A 23,082-nucleotide genomic window follows, 5' to 3' on the forward strand; every position below is an offset into this window, starting at 1 on the left:
TATGTTGCCAATGTCTGGAGAAAGGAGGGCATTCTAGAAGAAAGCTGGGCATCTCTTAAGGATGCTTTTCAATTCCTGATTGTTTTAGCAAGTGCTTATATGGAGGGTCACAGGCTTGCTCTCTCAGGGCTCATGGATGGGTAAAGGAAGCAGGGATTTAAGCTAAAACAGACCTTTAAGATCCAGGTCAGGAATAAACCCCTCCAAGAGACCTTTCCTAAACAACAGCTATGCCTTCCCAAACCCAAATTAGCATAACTCTTTTGACTCATGGTAACAACCCATGTAGGACTTTATCAGAGCCCAGATGTGAGGCAGGTGATTACAGCCCACCCTACATGCTCCCCTTTTCTAGGCAGAGGCTCTCATCACAGAGTAATGCCTGACCAATGGAGAATAGTCAATAAATCTATGCATGTTGCTCAGCATGGCTGCTGATTGCTTAGTAACCAGCACATGTGTATGTTCTAAAGGGATACAGACTCAGGCAGTTCTCCACAATGGCATGTAATCATCTTTGGTATTAATGATTCACATCAGTATTCAGGAATCTTCTCCCTTTTAGGCTCCCCTTGTGAGAGATGTAACAATTGATTAGACTTGTACAAAATTTTCGCAGATAGTTTGGGGAGTTCCCTGCATCCCAGGCTGCAACTGGGGCTCTGATTTAGTTTAAAAATTACTCACTGTGTTGGCAAGATGGCTTACCGGGTGAAAGAGTTGTTGCTCAAGCCCAGCAACCTGAAATTAATCCCCAGAACCTGTGGTGGACGTCAAGAACTGACTCCTGACCAGTGTGCCCTGCCTTCCACATGAATGCCGTGGAGCCCCCTCCCCCAATAAGGATAATAAATAAAGTTATATTTTCAAGCTTAGTTCCCAGATGTTTATGTCAGGAACTCTCAGAAGCCATGAACATCTGCTTAATTCTAAGAAAGCAAGTGGGAGTCCTTCTAAGTAAGTAAGCATGGTGGTGGACTCAGGACATCTTGGTGCTACCACTTTGATGTGGCTGTTTTGAGTCAGGGCTTCCGGGACATTGTTGTCACAGCCAGCAAAGCAAACGATTAAGCAAGCTGCAGTTTTGTGTAGCAGAGAAATGTGTGCACCAGGCACGCAGCCCTTCTGGGGTCGGGTGCAGATGTGAGTACCATCTGCGTGTTTCCACTTTACCATGGCTGTTTTGATGCCTAACGCTTTCATGACATCATGTGGGGCTTGCCAGAATGTTTGCTGTCAGTACTTGCTAGCCTTGTGTTAATGGAGAGTGGGTCGGATTCTAATTTCAGTGGCCACAGGGTACAAATGAAGCTGAAGGCAAGAGGGTTGATGATCTGGGAGTAGGTACCAGAGTCTGGGGAGGGTCTGGCTAAGGAAGTGTGCTTACTATCTCAGTACATGGACTGCCTCTGCTCCTCATTGGCCATTTTCTCGTTTTGAGCTTCATTTTACTGCCCAGTTCTGTCTGGAGAATTGTTCAAAGATGGGAAGAGCTCCCGGCGCAAAGCTAGAAGTGTGATCTGTCCGTGCTATAGAGACGGTTCTGATCATTTCCTCCTGCTTGCTGCACGGAACACTTCCTGTGTGTTTCACTTGGCAGTGAAAGAAGTGGCCCTGGCTGCCCGCTGACCCTTTGAGAATGGGGAGCAGCCATACTGCTTTCTTTTTATTGGTGGTCTGAATGACCCTAAGTACCCACGTGTGGCTTCGAGTCAGAGGTTGCCTGCAACCGCAATGTAGTAAGGAGGACACATCGGACACTAAGAAGCTTATAGGTCGTGGCTACTCACTCTCACCTTAGTATCCTGGCAGACTGAAGTACTGTTCCTAAGTTTTAGGGCATTTCGATAGTAGGTACATTCATTTAAATGGCTTGCTATGAAAAGCAATCCATCATGTTTAGGTTCAGAGTTTTAGCTCTGCTAAATTCTCAGTGTCTTGTTGGAGTGCTGGGATCACTGGATAGACCCTTTAACTTATTGTCATCTTTGCAAGGAACTTGATAAGCCTTGCCTCTTCCTCCTGCTCTCTAAAGAAGGAACCTGCCTGTGGCAGGCACCATGCCACTATATCTTGTTGAACATTTTGTTCATATGTTCATGTGTTGGGCAGGTGGATGGGTGCACATGTGTATGCAGCTATGTGGGTACATGTCTGCATGTGCATGTGGAGGTGAAAGGTCATCCTTCAGGTGCCATCAGGTATTCTTTTCTGAAACAAGGCCTCTCATTTAGTCTAGAGTTCACTACAGCTAGCCAACAAGCCCCAGGGATCCACTTGTCTGTCCTCCTCAGTGCTGGCATTATAAATGTGTCAGCACAACCAGATTTTAATGCAGTTTCTAAGAACCATGCTCATGTCTCCCTGCTTGCAGGGAAAGGCTTTTGCTTACTGAGTCATTTTTCTACTCCCCCTTTACTAAATTTTCATGAAGGAGTAGCAGATCCTTCTCTTCCCCGTGATAGAATCTAGTGATTATAATATAACCTGGCTCCTCCCAGATATACATCTTTAGAACCCTGTCCTATGCCTCTGGCCTCCAGTTAAACACTGTATCACACAGCCAGCAAGCAAGAGTGGGGACTTAGATGCTTGAAGCCCACAAATCCTCCCGTTATCATTAGTGATGCTGCCGGGCCATGGTGCTGTAGGAAGATGTTGCTTCCATGAAGGTTTGCCTAGTCTGGCGAGAATACCTGAGCAAGGATACCACCCTCCTTCCTCAGAAGGCACTGTCACGTCATCTATTAACAACGTGTCCCTCCAGGTGTTACTGTCTTTTCATCTGTATTTGTTTTCACCCATCAAATGGTGGTATTTGTAAAGAGAGATTACCAAAACCCCCTCAATTTATCAAATTGAAAATGTACCAGCCTCACTCTGAAAATCTTCCTGGCCTGGAGGTGATATGGTGGGGGAGGGGAAAACAAGGTCCTCTCCTCAACAGGAGTTGTACTGAGCAGACCCCCCCCAAGAGAGCTTGCATTTGCTTGGGGTGGGGCATCTGGAAAATAGCTGAGTTGCATCCTAAGATGATGGTGATCCAAAGGCCGACAGCAGCCACACTGCTTTGATTGAGTGGCCTTCACTGGTGGGCAGTTTACCAGAGTTATGATTATAAAAGTGACATTCTCAAACCACAATTGTCTGACCTTTCTTTTAGCTGTATACAGTGGTTTTTTCAGAACCGAGGGAAGGTTTGAATTACCAGCAGATGTGACTTTCACCTGTGTGGGATGTGGAAGATTTGAACTGGGGACCATTCTAATTTGGGTGTAATTTAGGCTGCGACTTTCCTGAAAAATACTACACACCCCACTCTCTTGTCATTAAGAGAGTGAAAGAGCTCAAATTTCAGAACTTGATGTATCTGGATTTGAAACCTTAATGTCCTGTTGATTTTAAAGCCTACCCCATTAAAATGGAGTAGAGACACTCCCGTCCCAGAGACACCATGGGAATGACTCCTGGTTTTCCCTACTATTTTTCATGGTGCTCTTTTTCTTACTGTGGGAATCCAGGGTAATGGGGGTAAATGTGCCCTATGGCCAACTGGAACACAGTGTGACCTCATCGCTCCTCCTTTGTCTTCCTACTTTGCTTAAAAGAGACCCATCACCTCAGCTCAGGGAGTCACTAACCGGAGCTCCATTTCTGTTGCAGTGCCAACAATATGCCCAAGCAGGTGGAAGTGCGCATGCACGACAGCCACCTCGGCTCCGAGGAGCCAAAGCACCGAAACCTGGGCATGCGCATGTGCGACAAGCTGGGGAAGAACCTCCTGCTCTCCCTGACTGTGTTTGGTAGGTGCCTAGGGTCTCTCTATTCCTTCCCCCGAGATCACTCCAAGCTGTTTTTGTCCCCAGAGCTCTCTTGATTGGTAAGGGAACCAGACTTTCAGAGTGTGCTCGCTGAGAAAAGGAAGACAAGTGACCAGGGCGGTGGGGTTCTAATTAGGCACTACTGCCCCAGTGGCAAAAATCTACCCGAAACCGACTCTAGCCATCTGTTCTCCCCGACAATCTGTGAGTTCTCAATAATATCCATACACAATTCCTGTGAGTGTGAACATGCAGGTTCCCAGCCACACTTGTGAAGACTGTTTTGAGCTGTTGGGAGGAAGGCCAGGGAACCCGCAATGCATCAAACCTTCTGAAGGACCCCAGAGCAGGCAATCGGGAGACGTCATGCAGAGACACACTTGAATTAAGATAAGGCCAGGAGGGCCGGAAAACCCTGCTAAAAAGACCAGGCCACATGGAAGAGGCCCATTCTGATGCTCACATATGTTTCAAGTCATCCTAGAGCAGTGCCCCCTGCTTCAAGCCATTCTGGGGGTGATCCTTGTGTCTGAGCTGTCAGTCCAGTCTGGGTCTTAGGTTTTCTCCAGGCTGCATTGAAAGCAGAGTAAAAGGCAGTTTCTTGTAATGACAGCCGCAGTTTCTATTCCCAATTCTCTCCCTCTTCTTCAGCTCTCACTCAGACTACACAGAGAAGCAACTGAAGTTCACCCTCCCACTTCCTCACCATCATCCGCACACCCCCAACTCCCCCACACCCTGGGTCACCTTTAGCATCTCAGCTGCCAGCAAACCAGAATCAAAACTGGGGATTGCCTTAATTCACCTAGAAACAGGGAACCTCAGACATGGCTGGGTTTTTTTTTAAAGAATCATCCACTATGTAACCAAATCTCATTTGCCCTAGGACTTCAAGAAGATCAATAGTATGGTTTAAAAAAAACCTGTAGAGACAGGAAAAGGATCTGCCCTTCAGCTGCAGTCCTCTCTGCACATCCCTAGAATGAACTCCATAACCCGCATGCCTGGCAAATCCTTCCCCCATTAGCAGGGGGTCTGTAATCTAGACCGTAGGCTATGCTTTGGCTGGTTCTGTTGGCCAGCCATTCTTAACAGTCTGGAGTTTTTCTGGTGGAATGTAGGAGTCTGTAAAGCCAACAGCGTCTCTGCCAGCATCTTCACCCAACCTGGCTGTTCCCAGATTACAGATCCTCAGAGCCCTGTCCTAGGTGTCTGACTTCCAGTTAAAACGGAAGACATACGACACACTAAATACCAGACCATATAGGCCGATCTGGCTGAGAGGGAAAAATATACTGCCTGCTGAGAATTGCTTCTTCTGAGAATTTGTAATTGGAGTCAAGTCTTCATTTTCCCATGAAGTGTTGAAAACGTTCTTCCGGACTCCTCTGGTGTTAGAATAATTGGAGCTGTTCCCGAAAGGTGCCCTGCTAGTTGTCAAAAATCAGTTTCCCTTATGTAATGTCTTTATTTTGTGGTATTAATAATCTATTAGCCAAACACATGAAAAAGGTCACAATCACTCATGGGAATCTTTGGAGCTGTTCATTTGATTGGGGGAGAAAACCAATTGAGTTTGCCTCTGTCCCCCTGACAGGTGTCATCCTGGGAGCAGTGTGTGGCGGGCTGCTTCGCTTGGCATCTCCCATCCACCCTGATGTGGTCATGTTGATAGCCTTCCCGGGGGACATCCTCATGAGGATGCTGAAGATGCTCATCCTCCCTCTCATCATCTCCAGCCTCATCACAGGTGACAGCGCCTTCCTAGTGCCTGCCCGACTGTGGCATAGTCCTCTGCTAGCTTTGGAGATCAAAGCAGACTTTCTCGTTGGCAGAGTCAGTAAATTCAGCTCTGTATCATTGCATCTCTGGTCGTTTTCCCGTCTCTGAAATGGGAGTCCTTGATCCTAAGAAGGAAGACAATACATCTGTCGTTCACTTTACCGTTCCTTCTGACAGTCAAAGGTGCAAAGGAACAGCTATGTATTAAAGGGGCTACTACCTTGTTATGTCATTCTTAATATTTTCAATGTGTTCAGAAGCTGATAAGGATCATAAGTGAAAAAGTGCACTGCCTTGATTATTCCCTTGGCATTCAGGAAGATATGAGCTGAAAAGAGATTAAATGTTAGGCATGAAAGCTGAAGGTATTTATAGAAAGATATACTTAATATGTGATAACATGCTTTCTTATTATATTTTGGCAAAAATAATTAATTGATTTGAGTTTTTCCGATGTTTGAACTTGTACTGATAATTTTCTTCCTACTGGACAGTATTATTGACACAGGGTATGATGTATCGCTTAGTGACTGGTTTGCAGTTAATAGTGGGATGCTACAAGCTGGTTGCCAGTGAGCTTGGTGGCCTTCAGAGCTGTCCTCTGCACTGACACCCTTGTAAGGGAAAGGAGGTTCAGTGACTCCAGCTGACTCAGATGCTGGGCCAGTTATCCCAGCCTTACACCAGAAGCACTAGCTTTCAGGTTCAAGAAATTCAGGAACCTGAATTTCTCATAATTAAGCCCTGGAGTTGAGTGAATCTGTGCTTCTCTCCAAACTGGAGATGTTTTTCAGGTCTGTTTGGTAGATTACATGTTAGCCAGCCTGGTGGACAGACCCAGCTTCCTTTGCCCAGAATTACACTTTGACTTCTAGAGAGAAATGGGTCATACATGGGTCATATTAATTCAGAGAAATTCACACAAACTTCTTTCCTGGCTTGAAGAAAAGGACAGCTCTCAAGAAAAGGGTTCTATCTCTATTTAGTAAAGGTAGGAACTGAAACCAGGAAGTGGGCACACTGAAGAAACAACTGGAGAAAAAAAACCCAGCGGAGGCTGAGGTCTGTATGACTTGACTTGGAGTTTCCTCTGACCGCCCTCAGAACAGATGCGCACATGGTACTGCTGGGAGCTGCTTCTTAAATGTGTCCTCCGATAGCCACATGAGGTTAGACACGAGGGCCACCATGCTTCAACACAGGGAGATGGGAGGACCATGTTGGCTCTCCATTTCAGTCTCTTGTAGTATATTCTAAGACATGTGACCATGACCTTGTTGTCCCAGCTTTTGATTTTCCTAAATAAGAACAATAAATAATAATAATAATAATAATAATAATAATAATAATAACATACAAATGAGACGCTATTCTTGGCTCAACCATGGCTTAGAGAAGACAACTGAAGGCCATGAAAATGGAAAAGGCACTATCTTGGAATCAAAAATGGAAAACTCTTCAATGTTATTTTCACATATATAATAGTGGTTGACAAGTAGGTTGAGGTCAGCCATCTGTAAACTGTGAGTCACCAACTCCACAGGTTTTCAAGAATCTCAAAAATAACCTTAGAAAATAGAAATGTAAAGTGTGGAACTGGTCACATATTTAGTCGGAGGAGTGTTAGTTGACCACCAATAGATCTGAATGATAGGAAGCCAGGGGTTTGCAGGTGTAGAGATGGGGACATGAGTAGAAAAGAACAGTACTGATCTTTGTGGATTTCTTTTAAACCCAGGGCTGTCAGGGCTGGATGCTAAAGCCAGCGGCCGCCTAGGCACGAGAGCCATGGTATATTACATGTCCACGACCATCATTGCCGCTGTGCTGGGGGTCATCCTGGTGTTGGCTATCCACCCTGGGAATCCCAAACTCAAGAAGCAGCTGGGGCCTGGGAAGAAGAACGACGAGGTGTCCAGCCTGGATGCCTTCCTGGATCTCATTAGAAATCTCTTCCCGGAGAACCTGGTACAAGCCTGTTTCCAACAGGTAACCCAGAGCCCCGGGGGTCACCCCAGTCCAATCTCCCACCTAATCCATGATAGTTTAGAGATAGTTTCAACTCTGAATAGCAGTTTTCTAAATATGTTCTGATCTCTTTCAGGCCTGAGTGTTGCATGATGTGCTCTGGAGTATTTTAGGTCTAGAATCAGAAGGCTTCTCTTCTGGAATAGTTGTTGCATGTAGCCTTACTATCACTCTGAGATTCACCTTTTTCTTTCTCCTTCTTGTTTCTGTCTCTGAGTTGCATGCAAACACACTTATACCAGTCTTGTTCATAACCCTCTAAATTGTCCAGTGGTTCTCAACACTATCCCAAAGCTCTGGATAGCCCTTAAAGAAAAAAGAGCCTTACTTAATCTGTCCTACGAAATGAGAATCTGTAGTTCATCCTCAAGATGAGACAGAGGAGTGAGTGTAAATTTTTTTAATTGGGAAAACAACGTGCATTTATGATCCTAGCAGTGGGAAGCCAGAAATGGGAGGATCCCTGGGTTTGCTAACCAGACAGCAAAGCTGAATCTGCAAGTTTGGGGTTCACTGGGAGACCTTGTCCAAAACATAATGGGGAGAAAGACCAAGGTAGACACTGATATCAGCCATTGATTGGCCTGCATATACAGTTGCACACACATGCAAGCACAAACACCCATAGGCACACACACACGTTTATAACCTTTAAAAACAGATAATCCTGCTAAATTAAACCACCTAATTGCCAGCCAAGGACTTCTCTGTTTTTTGTCCACAGAGCCAACTAAGGTTGGCACATACCTCAGCCCCCATTAGCTCATGAAAAGACTAAGTTGGAGCCTGTGTGTCCTTCAGCCATTCTCAGGAAATCATTGAACAATGAAGTTAATAAGACAGACAGCTTAGAAGAAAAATCTCCATTTCCAGCCCTTAAAATGCAGTGCCAACTCCCACTGAGCCCACATTACATCGGGCAGAGATGGGTTTTTCTGATTTTTAAAAGAAATGATGGATATTTAAAATGAGAAATTTGTTCATCATCTTGACTTTTTTTGATCAGTGACAGCATGCATGGAAATATCCCATATGTATATATTCATGTATGGAAATATCCCATTTTACAGCCTAAATATGTATAATTAAGTCAATGAGGACTTACGTTAAAGAACCCCACTCCAGACTGGAAAAGTAGGAGGAAGAGTGACTAGGAGCTGGAGAAGGGACTCTTCCTGAGGTCCCCCGTCATGTGCTTTCTAGCCTCGCTTTGGAGGATGATGTCTCCTGCTTTGGAGTGGTAGATTCGAGTAGCTGCTGAGTCCATTTTGAAAATTTTGAAATGTGTGTTTGGGAACTATGGATTCTAGGAAATTTGCTAAAAGCAAACAGGAGGGGAGGCATGCGAGCTCCTAGGAAGGACAGATCTGGATCTTCTTTCTGTGTCTGGTCATATCTGTTCAGATACCTTCATTTCAGCCTGGGAAGCAAGACCGGCACTTGGAGCCATTGCTCTGCTGCTGTTGGTTGAGCTTCTATAGTGTCAGCCATATTCACGCTTGGGTTGCTCCGTGGCTGATGGAGGTCTTTGCCCCATGGCACAGCATACTGTCTGGACTGTAGGGGATAGAAGACTGCATCAGGATGTGTTCCATTCTTGCCACTATCCTACATCTTCCTATGACAACATAGTTTTGTTTCCCCAGCTATGACCAGGGACAAGAGCTCTTTGAGTTGGGGCAGTTTGAGGAGTAGCAGTGTACAATCCTTTACCTGACAGGGAGAATGAGTGTAGATCTTTATCTAACTTTAAGGCCTTGACCAGAGAAGACCATTCTTACAGAGTAACACAACAGACACAGAGGATTAGATCACTAGAATCCTTTCTGAATCCCTGTGGCCTGGCAGGGAGTATTTTAAAATTGCCTGTTTTGAGTGAAGGGAGATTCCTGACCAGAGTTAGAAACTGGCAAAAAGAGGAAGGATAATAATTCCCAATAGAGGCAGCCTTCTGTGCCTTTGTTGGCTTGCTCAAATCAGACTCTGAATGTTTAAAAGTAAAACGGCCTCCCATCTGTTTTTAGGGACCGATGAGTGACGAAAAGCTTCCAAATGCTTTATATAACACACAAGAAGGCAGAACTCAGCTCAAGTAGTCACTAGTGGGCTCAGGTCAAATTCAGGTTCTTATTCTAAGAAAGCTTGAGTTAGGGAAATAATTGTTTTTCTACTGAAAAACAACCAGTGTGGCAGCTATTGTTATAAACAAAGCTACAAGTAGCTGAAAGCGGTAGTCTGGTAAGAAGGAAGGCCTGTAGGCCAATTAGGAGACATCTGTGAGTTTTCTAACAAGGGATGCTGGTAAGTTGGACTTGGGTACCACAGCAGAAATGCAAATGGAGTGGTTCAAACCCAACATGTATGTGTTCATGCATGGAAATACCAGCTGAGACTTGGATAGAAAACCTGTTCAGTGTGCCAGTGTACCTGTCTCCTCAGCTTCAGCTGAAACCCCTTCAACAGGAAAGCTAGATTTTTTAAGTCAAGCATGATTTGTGTTGAATCTGGCTTCACAGACTAACTAGAAATTGGGTCTTGGGTTATTTGTAGGACATGAAAGATGTGACAGCCTTAGCAACCAGCCTCCCACCGGATCCTGCTTGTCATCCTTTACCAAGGTCCATGAAAGTCTCTTCAAATTAGTCCATGCTTTGCCTTCTTCACCTCTCTCAGGATAAGTCTCCATCTCTGTTGCCTAGTGTCGGGCAGCTACCTCCAGACTGGTCACTAGGTGGTTTCTCGTCATGTTTCTATTGCTCAGGACTTGAATCATGCTCTGCTTATGTCACCAACTTTGTGTCTCCTCTGACCCTGTACAAGTGGTATGACAAGGCTAACGTGGAAGGCATTTACTTCCTCCTAGAGAAGCCTGCCCATCCTTTCTTTTTCCCTGATCTTGTTATTTCAGTGAGCTTTGCTAACTGTTAAACCCAGCTACAGAAGGATCAAGTCAGTATAACTTACCATATGGTACAGGTGGTGGGAAGAACTCAGTGGTTGTGCCATTTGAGTTCAAATGTCAGCTGTGCCAATAACTATGATGTCTGAAAAGCCAGCTGACTTCTTCCTGCATCGTCTTCTGTATCTATTCAAGGTTCAGCCATCTGTCACCTCTGGTGTGCCAGCACAGACATTTTAGGATTTTGAATGATTTCTATTTTAATGCCCTCGAGAGTGGTAAATGTTGAGGCTGAAATGTGAATTTTTGCATTCAGGATGCCTGACACCTTTAAAATTAGACCCACTCCACGGATGTCGAGGAATAGCATGGGAGATGCTTCGGGACTATTAGGCAAGAGTGAGTTGGCTTAGTTGCCTGAAAGAAGTGTATATTTCCCACCTTGTATTTGAATTACACAATCCCGGAAGGTGGCTACTGGGTAGCTGTCACCTCTGATGTCCAGATAGAGGGTCCCAGCAGAATCTGGTTTTGGAAGAACCCAGGGCCTGGGACAGGCTTCTGATGACTCTGTCCAACATCTACCTGGGTCTCACAATTTGGAGGAACAACTAAGTTATACTCATAATACCATCCCCCAATCATCATGGGAAGGACAAACGGACACAGCCTCTAGCTGTACAAACCGTGCTACTTAGGGTACTTAGGGTAATCTTGTTAGTAGGACAGTTGCACCCCACTGCATATGCAATGAGCTAATACTCTATTAAGAGTATAAACATAAAATATTTCCCAGCTTTATTAACCTTGTTTTGGCATTTCATTGTTGTAGTTAACATCTTGGGAAGCTTCAACTATATGGTTGACTGGCTAGGTTGTTGTTGACCTTTTAGACCAACCCTCACCTTTTTTTCCTTTTTCCTCCTTGCTCCGTTAGATTCAGACTGTGACAAAGAAAGTTCTGGTGGCACCTCCATCCGAGGAGGCCAATACAACCAAGGCGGTCATCTCCCTGTTGAATGAGACCATGAATGAGGCCCCTGAAGAAACTAAGATCGTTATCAAGAAGGGCCTGGAGTTCAAGGACGGGATGAATGTCTTAGGTAGGCATAGTAGTTGTTGATGTCTTTACCTTTGACTCTGGACAGTGGACAGCCTTTCTTCTCAGCAGTCACTCAGTTCTTAGCCTCCCAAGGTTTCTTCTCAGAAAACCCAGTTAACTGTCCTCTAGGTGGCGCACAAGGTTCTCTCTGGGGAACAATATGAGAGTCACTGAAACAAAGCAGAGACGTGAAGAGAGACAGGAGGATCTCAGGAGGGGGACCCCAAAGCGACAGATGCAGCTGGACCCCAAAGGGACAGGGCAGCTAGAGATTGGGGAGGGAAAAAGAGGAAGGAGCTGACATTTGTCAGGCACATTATCTAACTAGCCATTTAATGAACTGGGATATCCTTTTCTTTTACTTATTAAGGTTTTTTTTTTTTAAGGCGTTTCTTTGCAGAAGCACCATGCTGGTTGCCCCATCCTAGCTTTGAGTCTATAACAAATGCAAAGCTACTAGTATTGAGCAGAATTAGATTAGTAAGCAAAGGGGCATCGCAGAGTACCACATGACCTCTCTCCTCAAGCTTTATGCCTCTCTCCATTCCATCCATAGGTTCTCTTTAGCTGCACAGATGTGGGTTTAGGGAACACTCACTGGTTGTCTGCTCCTGGGCAAGTCTTTCTACTTCTCTGAGCCTCAGCAGTATATTGGAGATGGGATTGGCCTGGGTTTGTAGACCGACCGTTGTAAAAAGGAAATGAAGTCGTTGATGCCTATAAAGCACCCTAGCACATGCCGTGAGCTCTGCTCAGACAAGCTCTGGTCATTATTAAAGTGGGTGAAGAGCCAAGGAGCTCAACCAGAAACATTCCGTGAAGTGTGGGGGTGAGGTTTCCCTCACGGATCGGCTCCAAATTTGCCTAGACTTACTAATCACCCAGCCATCTCAGGGCTTTAAGGTGGGCCCATTCACCCCATTTCCATCATCCTTCAGTTTAATGGTGTCAAAAATGGGTCATTTGCCTGCAAAATGGAAAAATATGGAGAAATGCAAGATCTTGCAAAGAAGCTTCTAAGGACTCAGGTGAGAACTGTTTCAAGATGGTGAGCTAAGTGGTCCTGTCCCTTTGTCATCTAAGAAATCAGATGCCCTTGACTCCTTGGACTGTCATCAGATTAACTTGGATTTTTAGATCTATAACAGATAACAATAATTTAGTGTAAGTATGTCCTAATTGCGGGCATGGGCTAGACCAAAAATATTAAAAAATAAAAAGGTTCATATTATCTGAAATTCAAGATGTGATTGGCAGCACTGTTAGATTGTTTTGTGAACTCCACGGACAGAAAGAGAAGGAGGCAGAGGAGCAGGGCAGCCCTGTGCCTGCAGGGCTGAATTTGACGTTCTTTGTTTGGCCCAGAAGAAAGCCGGTTGGGTGAGAGAGAGGGAGGAGATAAGCTGAGGGGGTTGCCAGGCAACAAGCCATCAGTAAACACAGTTGATAATCAGTGACAGGCCAGAGGTAGTTGTGGGGGAGGAGGAGGAAGTGAGAGAGTTCCTCTGAGAAGGAGGCTTTTCAGATAACCCAGAAGCCTCTGCAAAGATATCTACAACCCTTTCAGGGCCTTCTCAATTCCCCGGGGCCCTTCTGGTGGGTCATAACTTTAGATCCCACCCTCCTTGACAAAGTAACCGCTGATACTCTGGAGTGAATAATTCAGAGGACTCTAGTCTTTCCAGAGGCTTAATGGATTCTAGAAAGTCACATGACCTTTGGCTGTGCCCGGGTTGTTTCAAAATACTGGCAACTCGCTCAACCCCAACGACCAAGTCTAAGAGGTCTTTGTTCAAGTGAAATACCCCTGTTCCAGTGAGCAGTTTCAATTAGGCAATGTTTACCCAGGGAAATGGCAGGCTGAATCCGGCATTCCATCCAAGTGCACAGCAAGGCACTGTGAAGCCAAGGGAAGTTAGCTTGTTGAGAAACTTCCCATTTGCCAATCACAGTGAAATAAGGTTCTTTTCATGGCCTTGGCAGGGCAGCGTCAGTGGCTTTGTTTTTTGTTTTATTTTTCTGTATTTCTGGTCTTTGGTTTTTGGAAAGCCCCGAGGACTGAGCCTTGCAATACAGGAAAATACAATCGTGGCTCAGCCTTCCACTTCTCCAAGGACATGTTTTTCTCCTAAGTAACCTGGAGAGCTAGTTTGTGGTACAGCACACCTATTATTCCAGCACTCAGAAAGCTGAGACAGGATGATCACTCAAGGACTGATTAGAGCTATACATCAAGACTGCTCTCAAAAAACAGTCAAACAGATGAACCCCCAAACAGATTCTTCATCTCCACCTTAACTCCAATTGCTTAAATTGGTGCCAAGTGCTCTCTCTCTCTCTCTCTCTCTCTCTCTCTCTCTCTCTCCCCTCTCTCTCTCTCTCTCTCTCTCTCTATATATATATATATATATATATATATATACACATATATATAATTATGATTTGATTTTCTTAGACATAAGTTCCTTCTCTCTGAACCTCTGACTTTATTTACCTTTTGGTTTCATTCATTCATATACATATATATATATGTGTGTGTATATATATATATATATATATATTCATAGATACTTCAGTGTCTGATGTTTCTGAGGGGAGTCTTCATTCTAATCTCTGGGACCCTAAGACATTGTACATTATCAAATAGCATTAACTAAGTAATACTTGGGCTTCTCAGGCTGAATCCTCACAAATAGATTCTATGTCACCCAACAAACTGCCCTCCATGGCCTGAGAGAGGGATGGAGGAAGAGCCGAGACCAGATATTCCATGTTACCGTAAAATTGGTTAGCAATCTGAATACAAGGGTTGTATTATTTTCACTTAAGAGGGATGGGATCCCACCAAGTGCGGTTGACTAGGTTGATGAATGCTTGATGTGGAAAAGGAGGGTGACTTTGGGGGAGTGAGAACCAAAGGGTAAATAAAGTCAGAGGTTCAGAGAGAAAGAATTTATGTCTGAGAATCAAATCACAATGCTGTAACTTATCTGATAAAAGCCAAAAAATCAGGCATAATTGCATAGCATAAGGAAAGACTGGAAAGTAGCCCTACTAAACAGACCAAGGGAGGGAAGAGGAAGGGGGAGGGAGGGGAGGGAGAAGGGAGAGGGAGACAGGAAGGGAGAGAGAGAGAGAGAGAGAGAGAGAGAGAGAGAGAAAGGGGCAGACACAGAGACAGACAGAGACAGACAAAGACCAAGACAGAGATTAAAAGACGCCCAATTCTTCAGGATCAGAGAACAAGCCAAATGAACAAGTATTGCTCTGTAGCTGGGAGAATAACCACGACTTATACTCCATGAATGTAGTCAAAGGTAGGTCATCAAGACTGGGGGGTCCAGGAGCACACAGTGATTACAATTGAAAGTCTAGACAGTTCCCAGGTAGTGCGGAGAATACTGTTAGCCAAGTACTGTGCCTCAGTCCCTGATGTATTAAGATGAGGTATTGAGGTTGGGAGTGAATCTTCTGGAAAGAGAAACCAGACTTGGTCTTTGAGGATCTAAAGTCCAAGGGCAGATCACCAGGTCCTTAGACACAGGTGAGAAGGGTTGATATAGGATTTGCCTCAGAATGTAGTCAAATGAAGCTGCCACTGAGAGGGTAGGGAGCGAGCTCCTCAGATCCTTCCTGCCTTGGGTTAGTATTGACACTGGAGGCTGATGTGTAGTTGAACTATGATATTTAGAAAAGAGAGAAGATGGGTAGGTAGGTATTGGCAAAATCCAACAATGAACTTTACATTCTGGCTTTATAATCCTGAAAAGGATTAATAAGAGGGAGCATCACAAGTTGACGCTTAAAAGGGGGGTTAACTGGAGCTTCCTAGCTAGTTTGGACTTCTTCTTAGTTCCAGTTCCATCATTCTTCTTTCTTCTTTGCAGTGTAGCTGCAGGGAATTCCCCGGGTGAAGTGTACCTCTGAACAACACCTAAATGGTCTAGACGTTTCTCCAGCAAGGACCTTATGGACTAGTTGTCTCTGCTGTTCCCACAGTGGCTCCAAAGTTTGCATGATAATCCCCAAGTTCGACAGCTCCTTCCTGTTAATCTATGTGGTAATGGGAGCTGTGCACACATGATTTGCTAAAGTGAGGAGGAAGCGAAGACATTACCTTTCATTTGGGAATGAAAATGAATTCATTTTCTTCGAGGAACTCACACCTCAACTACTTAGAGTTTAGCTTGCTCAAGTGAAAAATGTCAAGAGAAGCAATAATTATGGGATGGCAGGGGCGGGGCATTCAGTGTGAAATGTTATGCTTTTTTTCCTTTTAATTCCTAATTTATCCAAGGGTGACTGACAGGCAGAATTAGCCCTGTACATACATCACACATATGTTCTCTGAGGGGAAACAGAGCAAATACTTTGTCATTTGTCCTTCTGAGTAATGTTATTGCCCATAGGTCTGATTGGATTCTTTATTGCTTTCGGCATTGCCATGGGGAAGATGGGTGAGCAGGCCAAGCTGATGGTGGAGTTCTTCAACATTCTGAACGAGATTGTCATGAAGTTAGTGATCATGATCATGTGGTAAGTCTATTCATTCTGACTTCACTGTAATGGTGCCATGGTCCCGGATAAAGCCTTGGGGTCCCTCCCAAGTATGAAGAGTGGGTACAGACCAAAAAGATATGGAAAAGGGGAGTGAAAAATTCTTCTCACTTCCCTCTTCTTGCTTCCCTTTCCTTCCACACATATCGGACTTGTCACCTACTTCTGTGTGTCCTTTGGCTTGACAATGGGTCTTACTGTCTCATACTCCCAACCCGGCCCTAGCTGTGGTAACAAAGTTCCGTATGCTCAATGACTTGCATGGCCCAGATATTTCTTTCAGTTCAGAAGACTGGAAGTCTGAAATCAAGGTGTATAATCAACATCTAACACATTCATCTGAGTTGTAAGAGACATAATTCAGAGTGGTGAGAGAGAGGGAACGCGCCTCCTGGGTCTCTTTTCTAGAGTACTGTTGTGGTCTGTGTCTACTGCTGTAACAACACACTGCAGGCTGGGTAAAATTATAAACAAGGGATTTTTTTTTTTTTAACCAGAGGTCGAGAGGCTGGGAAGTCATTAGCAGATTTAATATCAGGTGAGGGGCTGGTCCTTGTAGATGACTCCCTTCTGTGTGCTCCCATGTGGTGGATAGAAAAAAACGGCTCTCCTATTGAGACACTAATCACATGGAGGAGGGCTCACAGCCAAGTGGCCCATCTCCCAAACCACTGTACTGAGGCTATGACTCACCACAGAGGAATCTGACCGGACAAAACCATTCAAACTTAGTAGACACCAGTCCCATTCATCAGGGTGCTACCCAATCGCCCCCAAAGCCCCCACTGCTACACATTCGGTAGTAGAATTTAAACATTTAAATAAGGGGAGGGGCATAATTCAGTTCATCAAAACAGCCAAGAAAACAAAATGAAGAAAAAGAAAACCAACAGGATAGTAACATTCTATAACACAAACATTAAAAGAAGTTCATATCATCCCCACAGAACCACATGTTGTGATGCCTTTGCGGTTGATTCTCATTAAAACTTTAGGAACGAGAGGCTGACTGAGGGCTTTGAGGTTTCAGCGCAATAAGATAACCAAAATATTAGTCCTGGCATGAGCTCATTGAACTTTTAAAATACAAAGGGAGAAAGGGATGTTGGTAAAAATACTGGGTTCCCTGCCATTATGGTGCTGGATTTTAAGTTCCTCAGGCAATGCTAATGTTTGAATGTTTCTTTTGTGTGTGAAGACTTCAGCCATGTCCTTCGGGTCCACCTGAGTCTTCTGAGGGCCGGGTAGACAGACCATGACATGTAATGCAGCATCAGCCTCTTGCTTGAACAGTACTTCGTGTCCATGTTGCCTAGAGTCTCCAGCAGCCCACACATTGTCCCTGCAGTAAATATGCACTTCCTCTTGCTGCTACTGATGCAGATGGCTTGAGTGATACAGTCTTCGCGGTCTTCCCTTCTTCCTTCACATCTGTGCCATTTCTACAGACTCCTGGGAGGAAGCCAAGTTCTTCTAGGAAAGCTAATGAGCCATTGAAATGGAGGGTCTGGATGAGGATGTCCCTGTCTGGTGAAACATTCATCCCTAAAGGTTTATAGCACCTTGTGCCTCCCTAGGCAGGGTGGGTAAAGAGGGCTGTGAGTCAGGACTATAGAAGAATTCTTTATAGATTTCTACTACCTCATCCAGGAAGGCAGGTGGGGCTTTTAAGACAAGAGGCCCATTCCCATTGTTCTTCAGGTGCTTCACCAGCTTCACCATTTGATAACTCAAAGCCTATGGAAAAGTCTTGGGTAAACTCAATAAGCCCTGTTAGCTGACCCCTAGAGGCTAAAGTCATCATAGCCTTTATGTAGTGGTAAGAATAGTAAAAATAGCAAAACCTAGCATTGTGAGGATAAGGCAATCTGTATTATTAGTTTCACGTTTTAAAATCTGTTTTGAGATAGATTCTCACGCAGCCGGAGCAAGCGTAGCCAAGAATGACCTAGATTTGATCGTCCCTCTGAGCACTGGTGTGTACCTCCATGTCTGGATTAAAAATTATGATCATTAAAATGCAAATCAGAAAGATTTCATCTTGCCACATGTTCAACTTCAATTATCATATTATTGAACTAGCTCATCCGTTAAAGAAATCATTATCATTAAATCATAATAAAGACTTAACGAATTTTTTTTCAGTATGCTGAGTCTTGATCTGGTAACTTTCCATGTTCACATTTATTCATTCCAATAAAACCTGACAAACTGAATGCTTTCAGCAGCCCATTTCCCAGGAAATAACACCAAGCACAAAGGTTAAGTTACCCAGTGCTACAAACCTACCTTGTCCAGTCTCTAACTCAGTTTCTTCCTAAGTTTGAAGTAGGGGAAATCTAGGAACATCTGGTTACAAGCTATGTGACCTTAAGCACATTCGACACATTTAAACCCCAGTATTCTGATTAGAAAGAAAATAACTGTAAAACCCATGTCGCGTGAAGTTGCTCAGAGAATTAGGAGAAGTGGGAACCCAGTCACTAAAACTGTTCTGTGTCCGGAAGGACCACAGCATTTCTGTCAATGAGCCCGTGTTATGACCATCAATACCATCTAGACCCCCAGCATCTCTGCACAGTGGCTCTTTAAGGAGTCTGAAAACCCCATGGTTTTGTTGTAAGTTTCATATCCTCATTTTTTTTTTTGAAAATTCCTTAAAACTGTCTTTTTTCAAACTCGGAAAAGCTTAAATAGAAAGCAAAAGTTCCCATAGTCTTCCTCTATCAGAAAAGGAAGTTTCTGCCCTTCCTTTGTTTCTACTCTTGACTATTGCCCCTCCACCATCCATACTGTTTAAGAAAAGAGCATTCAATGATGCTTGTTAAAGCAAGGAAGGAAGGTTTTCTGCAGGGCTGCCACAAAGTGTATAGTGGCCATAGCAACGTGTTACAGTGATGCAAAGGGGCCAGGCTCAGACCCAGAGGTCCTGGGAAGATGGGAATGTATAACCAATGGAGTGGGGGCACATCCAGAGTCAGAGGATCCTGCTAACACCCTAGCAGGATTCTTGTTGAAGCCGGGGCAGGGAGGCCAGTACCACCTGGGGATGGGAAACTGAGGAAAGCTGATCAGAGATGAAGAGCCACACAGTGAGGGTGGGGATTCTTGCCGAGCCGAAAGAAAGGAGGCAACAGAGCCTACAGGAGGAGGGGTCTAACTGAAGTTTGGTAAAGCAAAGAATTTTTTTCCTCCACCCATTTGCTCTTTCACTCAGTAAATAATAATCCCTTCTAAACTGACCATGACGAATAGCTACACAGGATTTCTGCCCTCATGGCTCTCACAGTCTAGTGAAAGGAGGGAAGAGAAGACAGACGAAAAGAACCAAACATGAATTCAGTTAGTAATACGGGCTGTGGGGTAGAGAGTGAGGGAAGCAGACCGGAGTGACCACGAGGGGCTGTGTGGGGACGAGGTGTGGTAATGACCTGACAAAAAGGTGGAAAGCTGAGAGCAGTCCTCCGAGGAAAAGAAGCAGGAAGTGAAAGGCTATTGAGGGTCACAACAAGGATCTGGAGCAGTGAGAGAGGTTAAAAATGGTGGAAGGAGTGGCGCTGGAGAGGCGGGGTGGGGGAGGGGGAGGGGGAGGTGGTCAGAGCCTCCAGGGCTGAACCCCTGAGGGGTTAGATTTCATTGAATTGTGATAGGACTCCCCTGGGGGACAGCAGAACTGGAAGCTGTGTGTTGTCACTTTCCTATCTGTTGTAATTCTCAACAATAGCTACAATAACAATTGCGTTTCTAGAGCCTGGACAGTGACAGTGTCTCTAGAAACACTTGAGACCAGACCAGCGTGACTACAGGGTGGCACTGAGCCAGTGCCTTGGCCTCGCTCCACTCCACACATCCGTCTAATCATCTGCACCAAGCCAGAAAGCCCCAAGTTAGTGAGTTAGGACCTCATTGGTCTGACATAAATGACAGCTGAGGGGAATGGTTTCCAAAGGTCAACCAAGGAATATCTGCTTTTTATCACTTGGAAATGAGAATTTTGTTCATGAAGTATCAACTCTCAGATCAGAATTATCTGGGGGAACACATTAAGACATAGACGTCCCAGTACCAGCTTTTAGTGGGAGCCCAGGGCACGCACCTTGATATCAGGCAGTTCAGGGTGTTGTGGAACCACTGGTTATGGGTGCACAGACTTTGACTGGGTTCTGGATAGCTTAACTGCTGTGAGTGAAGGTGTGCTTGTGAAGTGGAGAGCAGCCCTGCAAAGGCCAAGAGTCACAGAGGGCAGAAGCTGGAATCCATGACACATGGCCTATACGTGAATAGTGGCCTTGTAAACAGGAACTGGAGCTAAGAATACCGCCCACCTCGGGGTAACATGAAGACATTCCCTACTTCTGTCCCAATAACTGTGTCTTTCTGAATCAGAAATAGACCCAATAATTGCCAGATGTCATGTGGCTTTAGGACTCTTGGGTGGAGCCTTAAGCCTCTATGTCTGCTTATCTGTGGTCCTGTTTGTTTCATCTCAGAAGTTTTGAGTGGTAGCTTTGACTTTGGGCATCTCTGTCACTCTTTTCCATGGTGTCTCATCTCCAATGAGCTCATTCCTTGATACAGAAACCCAAGAATACAGTTCAAGTCAGGTGTAGGAAAGTAATGGCCCCAAGTCGAAGTTGTGTCCCATTCACACTCATCCTATTGGGGTGGACAGTACATTATTATTTAATTTTATTTTAGATGTTTGAGTGCTAGGAGTAGCAAGGGCTCTTGCTTTCCATATTCCCTAGCTCTTAGGCCTGGACTAATGCCATCTACAGTGGGAGCTGGTACCCACCCCCACTGCCCGTACCCTGCATACTGGATGCTCCTAAGCTAAGCCCTTGTCTTGGTCTAGTCCATCTGGCTCTGGCTCAGACGTGATCCCCCAGGGGACTTTATAGCTGATCTTCCTTGGCAAAGAGCCTTGAAAATGTGTTTTGTTCATTCTACAAATTACCAGACCTGGGGAGAGGAGGAGGGAAAATGAAAGAAAATTGAATAGCATCCTAAATAGCTCATAACTGTTTCTGTGGCAGCCTGGAAGGCTGATTGGTGTTTGGGGAGGAATTGACCTCTTGGTTTGTGAAGATGAATCCTTCTGGGCTGTATAGGAAGGTGCATTTCCTTCAGTTATTTTACAGTCTCAGTGACAAAGTGCTGGCTCCTGGGACTCTGTGGCTGATTTATGAAATGTTGTGACTATGGGTACACCTGAAGAATATCAAATGGCAAGAGGAGGGATTGGTGTCGTGACAGAAGACTCGCTTTCACAGTCTTATTAATGTCTAGAAAACAGTTCTCAAACATGGCAGCTTGTCCCCCAGGGAAGAGACAAGTGAGAGTCAGACTGGAAGCTCCACAGCAAAGAGCAGAGCCACACTGGTGCTCTGCTCTGTTGCTGTCCTTTCTTTCTGAACAGTTTGCTCACAAAACCATCTGCCATTGGGTAGCCAGTGAGAGGTGGTAGAAAGTCTCATTAACCCAGGCTTGGATAAAAAGGCATGGACTAGGAGAGGACTTGAGGCCCAGGTATGTGCAAACAGAAAGTGTCCTGAAGCCCTGTGAAGAGTAAGGATTTGAGCTGAGAAGGGTGGGAGAGGGATTCAGTAGTATCACGGGTGCACATGCGAAAGCTTGATCCCCACCGCTGCCTGGTGACGTTGGACTCAGCCTCTTTCAACCTTGATGCACACATCTGAAAAATGAGAATATGTCACCGAATGAGGTCCTGTAGCCAGGGAAAGGCTGGAAAAGGTCTGTCCTTTCTGCATTTAAGGACTTGCATCTGTTCTCTGGAGCCTTTGTTTAACTTAGGAAAGGACTTGGGCCAGGCCTGATAGCCAAAAGGAAGGAGAGAGGGAGGAAGGGAGAGAGGGAAAGGAGGGAGAAAAGCAAGGGGGAGGGAGGAAGGGGAGGAAGAAGGAAGAAGGGAGGGGGAGGAAGGAAGGTAAGGAAGGAGTAAGAGAAACAAAGAGAGAAAGGTGGTCCTTTCTTTCCTGACCCCCCACCCCCTGTTGGAAGCCATGTCTGGGGGTTTTATTTCCTCCTTAGTTATTCTCAAAATGTGTCTATAAGTTAATGAGTTTTGAGAAACAAATATCTTAGGGTCTGCCAGGTGGAACCTTTCATGCCTGACCCCACCCCCTGTTGGAAGCCATGTGGTGGTGGGGGTTTTATTTGGTGGTGGTGGTTATTCTGGTGGTGGTGTGTCTATAATGGTTGGTGGTTTGGTGGTGGTCCTGGATGGTGGTATCTTATTGGTGCCAGACACCATGGTGGTGTGGAACAAATTGGTGGTACCACCTGGTGGCTGCTGGTGGTGGTGCTGGTGATGGTGGTGGTGGTGGTGGTGGTGGTGGTGGTGGTGGTGGTGGTGGTGGTGGTGGTGGTGGTGGTGGTGGTGGTGGTGGTGGTGGTGGTGGTGGTGGTGGTGGTGGTGGTGGTGGTGGTGATATAATTATAATAAAGAATGACCCCAGACAAGCAAAAGATAAAGTTGAGACAAGAGAGTTTTCCCACACGTGGGAACAGAACAGTTTCCGTGTCCCTCCATAAGATAAGGAGAGCGTACAAATGCCAATATTGGATAAACTGGTGTATGGCAGTTGTTTGCCTATAAGGAACCACGACACCGTGCTTAAGGGAGGAAGTTTGGCTTGGTAAGGAAAACTCCAGTCTTGTGGGCTTTCGCAAAGTGCCACAGCTCTCCTTCCGGCTCTGTGGGCTTGGGCTAGTGACTGAACTTTTCCAAATGATGGTTTCCTTAATTACTGAGTAATAACACTGATGTTCATCTTGAAGGGCTGCGGCAAGACTAAGTGAGGCTCTGAGTGCCTCAAATACCATGAACGGGAGCCAGTGTTCTTGCTGTTATAGCAGGAGAAAGACTCCGG

At 45.2% G+C, this 23,082-nt stretch overlaps 1 protein-coding gene across 2 annotated transcripts in view; it reads left to right on the forward strand.

Moving 5' to 3' along the window:
- Slc1a2 (solute carrier family 1 member 2) overlaps positions 1 to 23,082 on the forward strand; it is a 119,003-nt gene that overhangs the window by 69,792 nt on the left and 26,129 nt on the right. For both annotated transcript variants that reach the window (XM_032903795.1, XM_032903794.1), the window contains exons 2-6: positions 3,664 to 3,803; positions 5,419 to 5,571; positions 7,342 to 7,592; positions 11,468 to 11,633; positions 16,042 to 16,168. In XM_032903795.1, the coding sequence (XP_032759686.1) occupies positions 3,664 to 3,803; positions 5,419 to 5,571; positions 7,342 to 7,592; positions 11,468 to 11,633; positions 16,042 to 16,168 (837 nt within the window). The remainder of the gene's footprint in view (positions 1 to 3,663; positions 3,804 to 5,418; positions 5,572 to 7,341; positions 7,593 to 11,467; positions 11,634 to 16,041; positions 16,169 to 23,082) is intronic.

This window comes from Rattus rattus, chromosome 5 (assembly GCF_011064425.1).
Source record: "Rattus rattus isolate New Zealand chromosome 5, Rrattus_CSIRO_v1, whole genome shotgun sequence".
Classification (NCBI taxonomy): domain Eukaryota; kingdom Metazoa; phylum Chordata; class Mammalia; order Rodentia; family Muridae; genus Rattus; species Rattus rattus.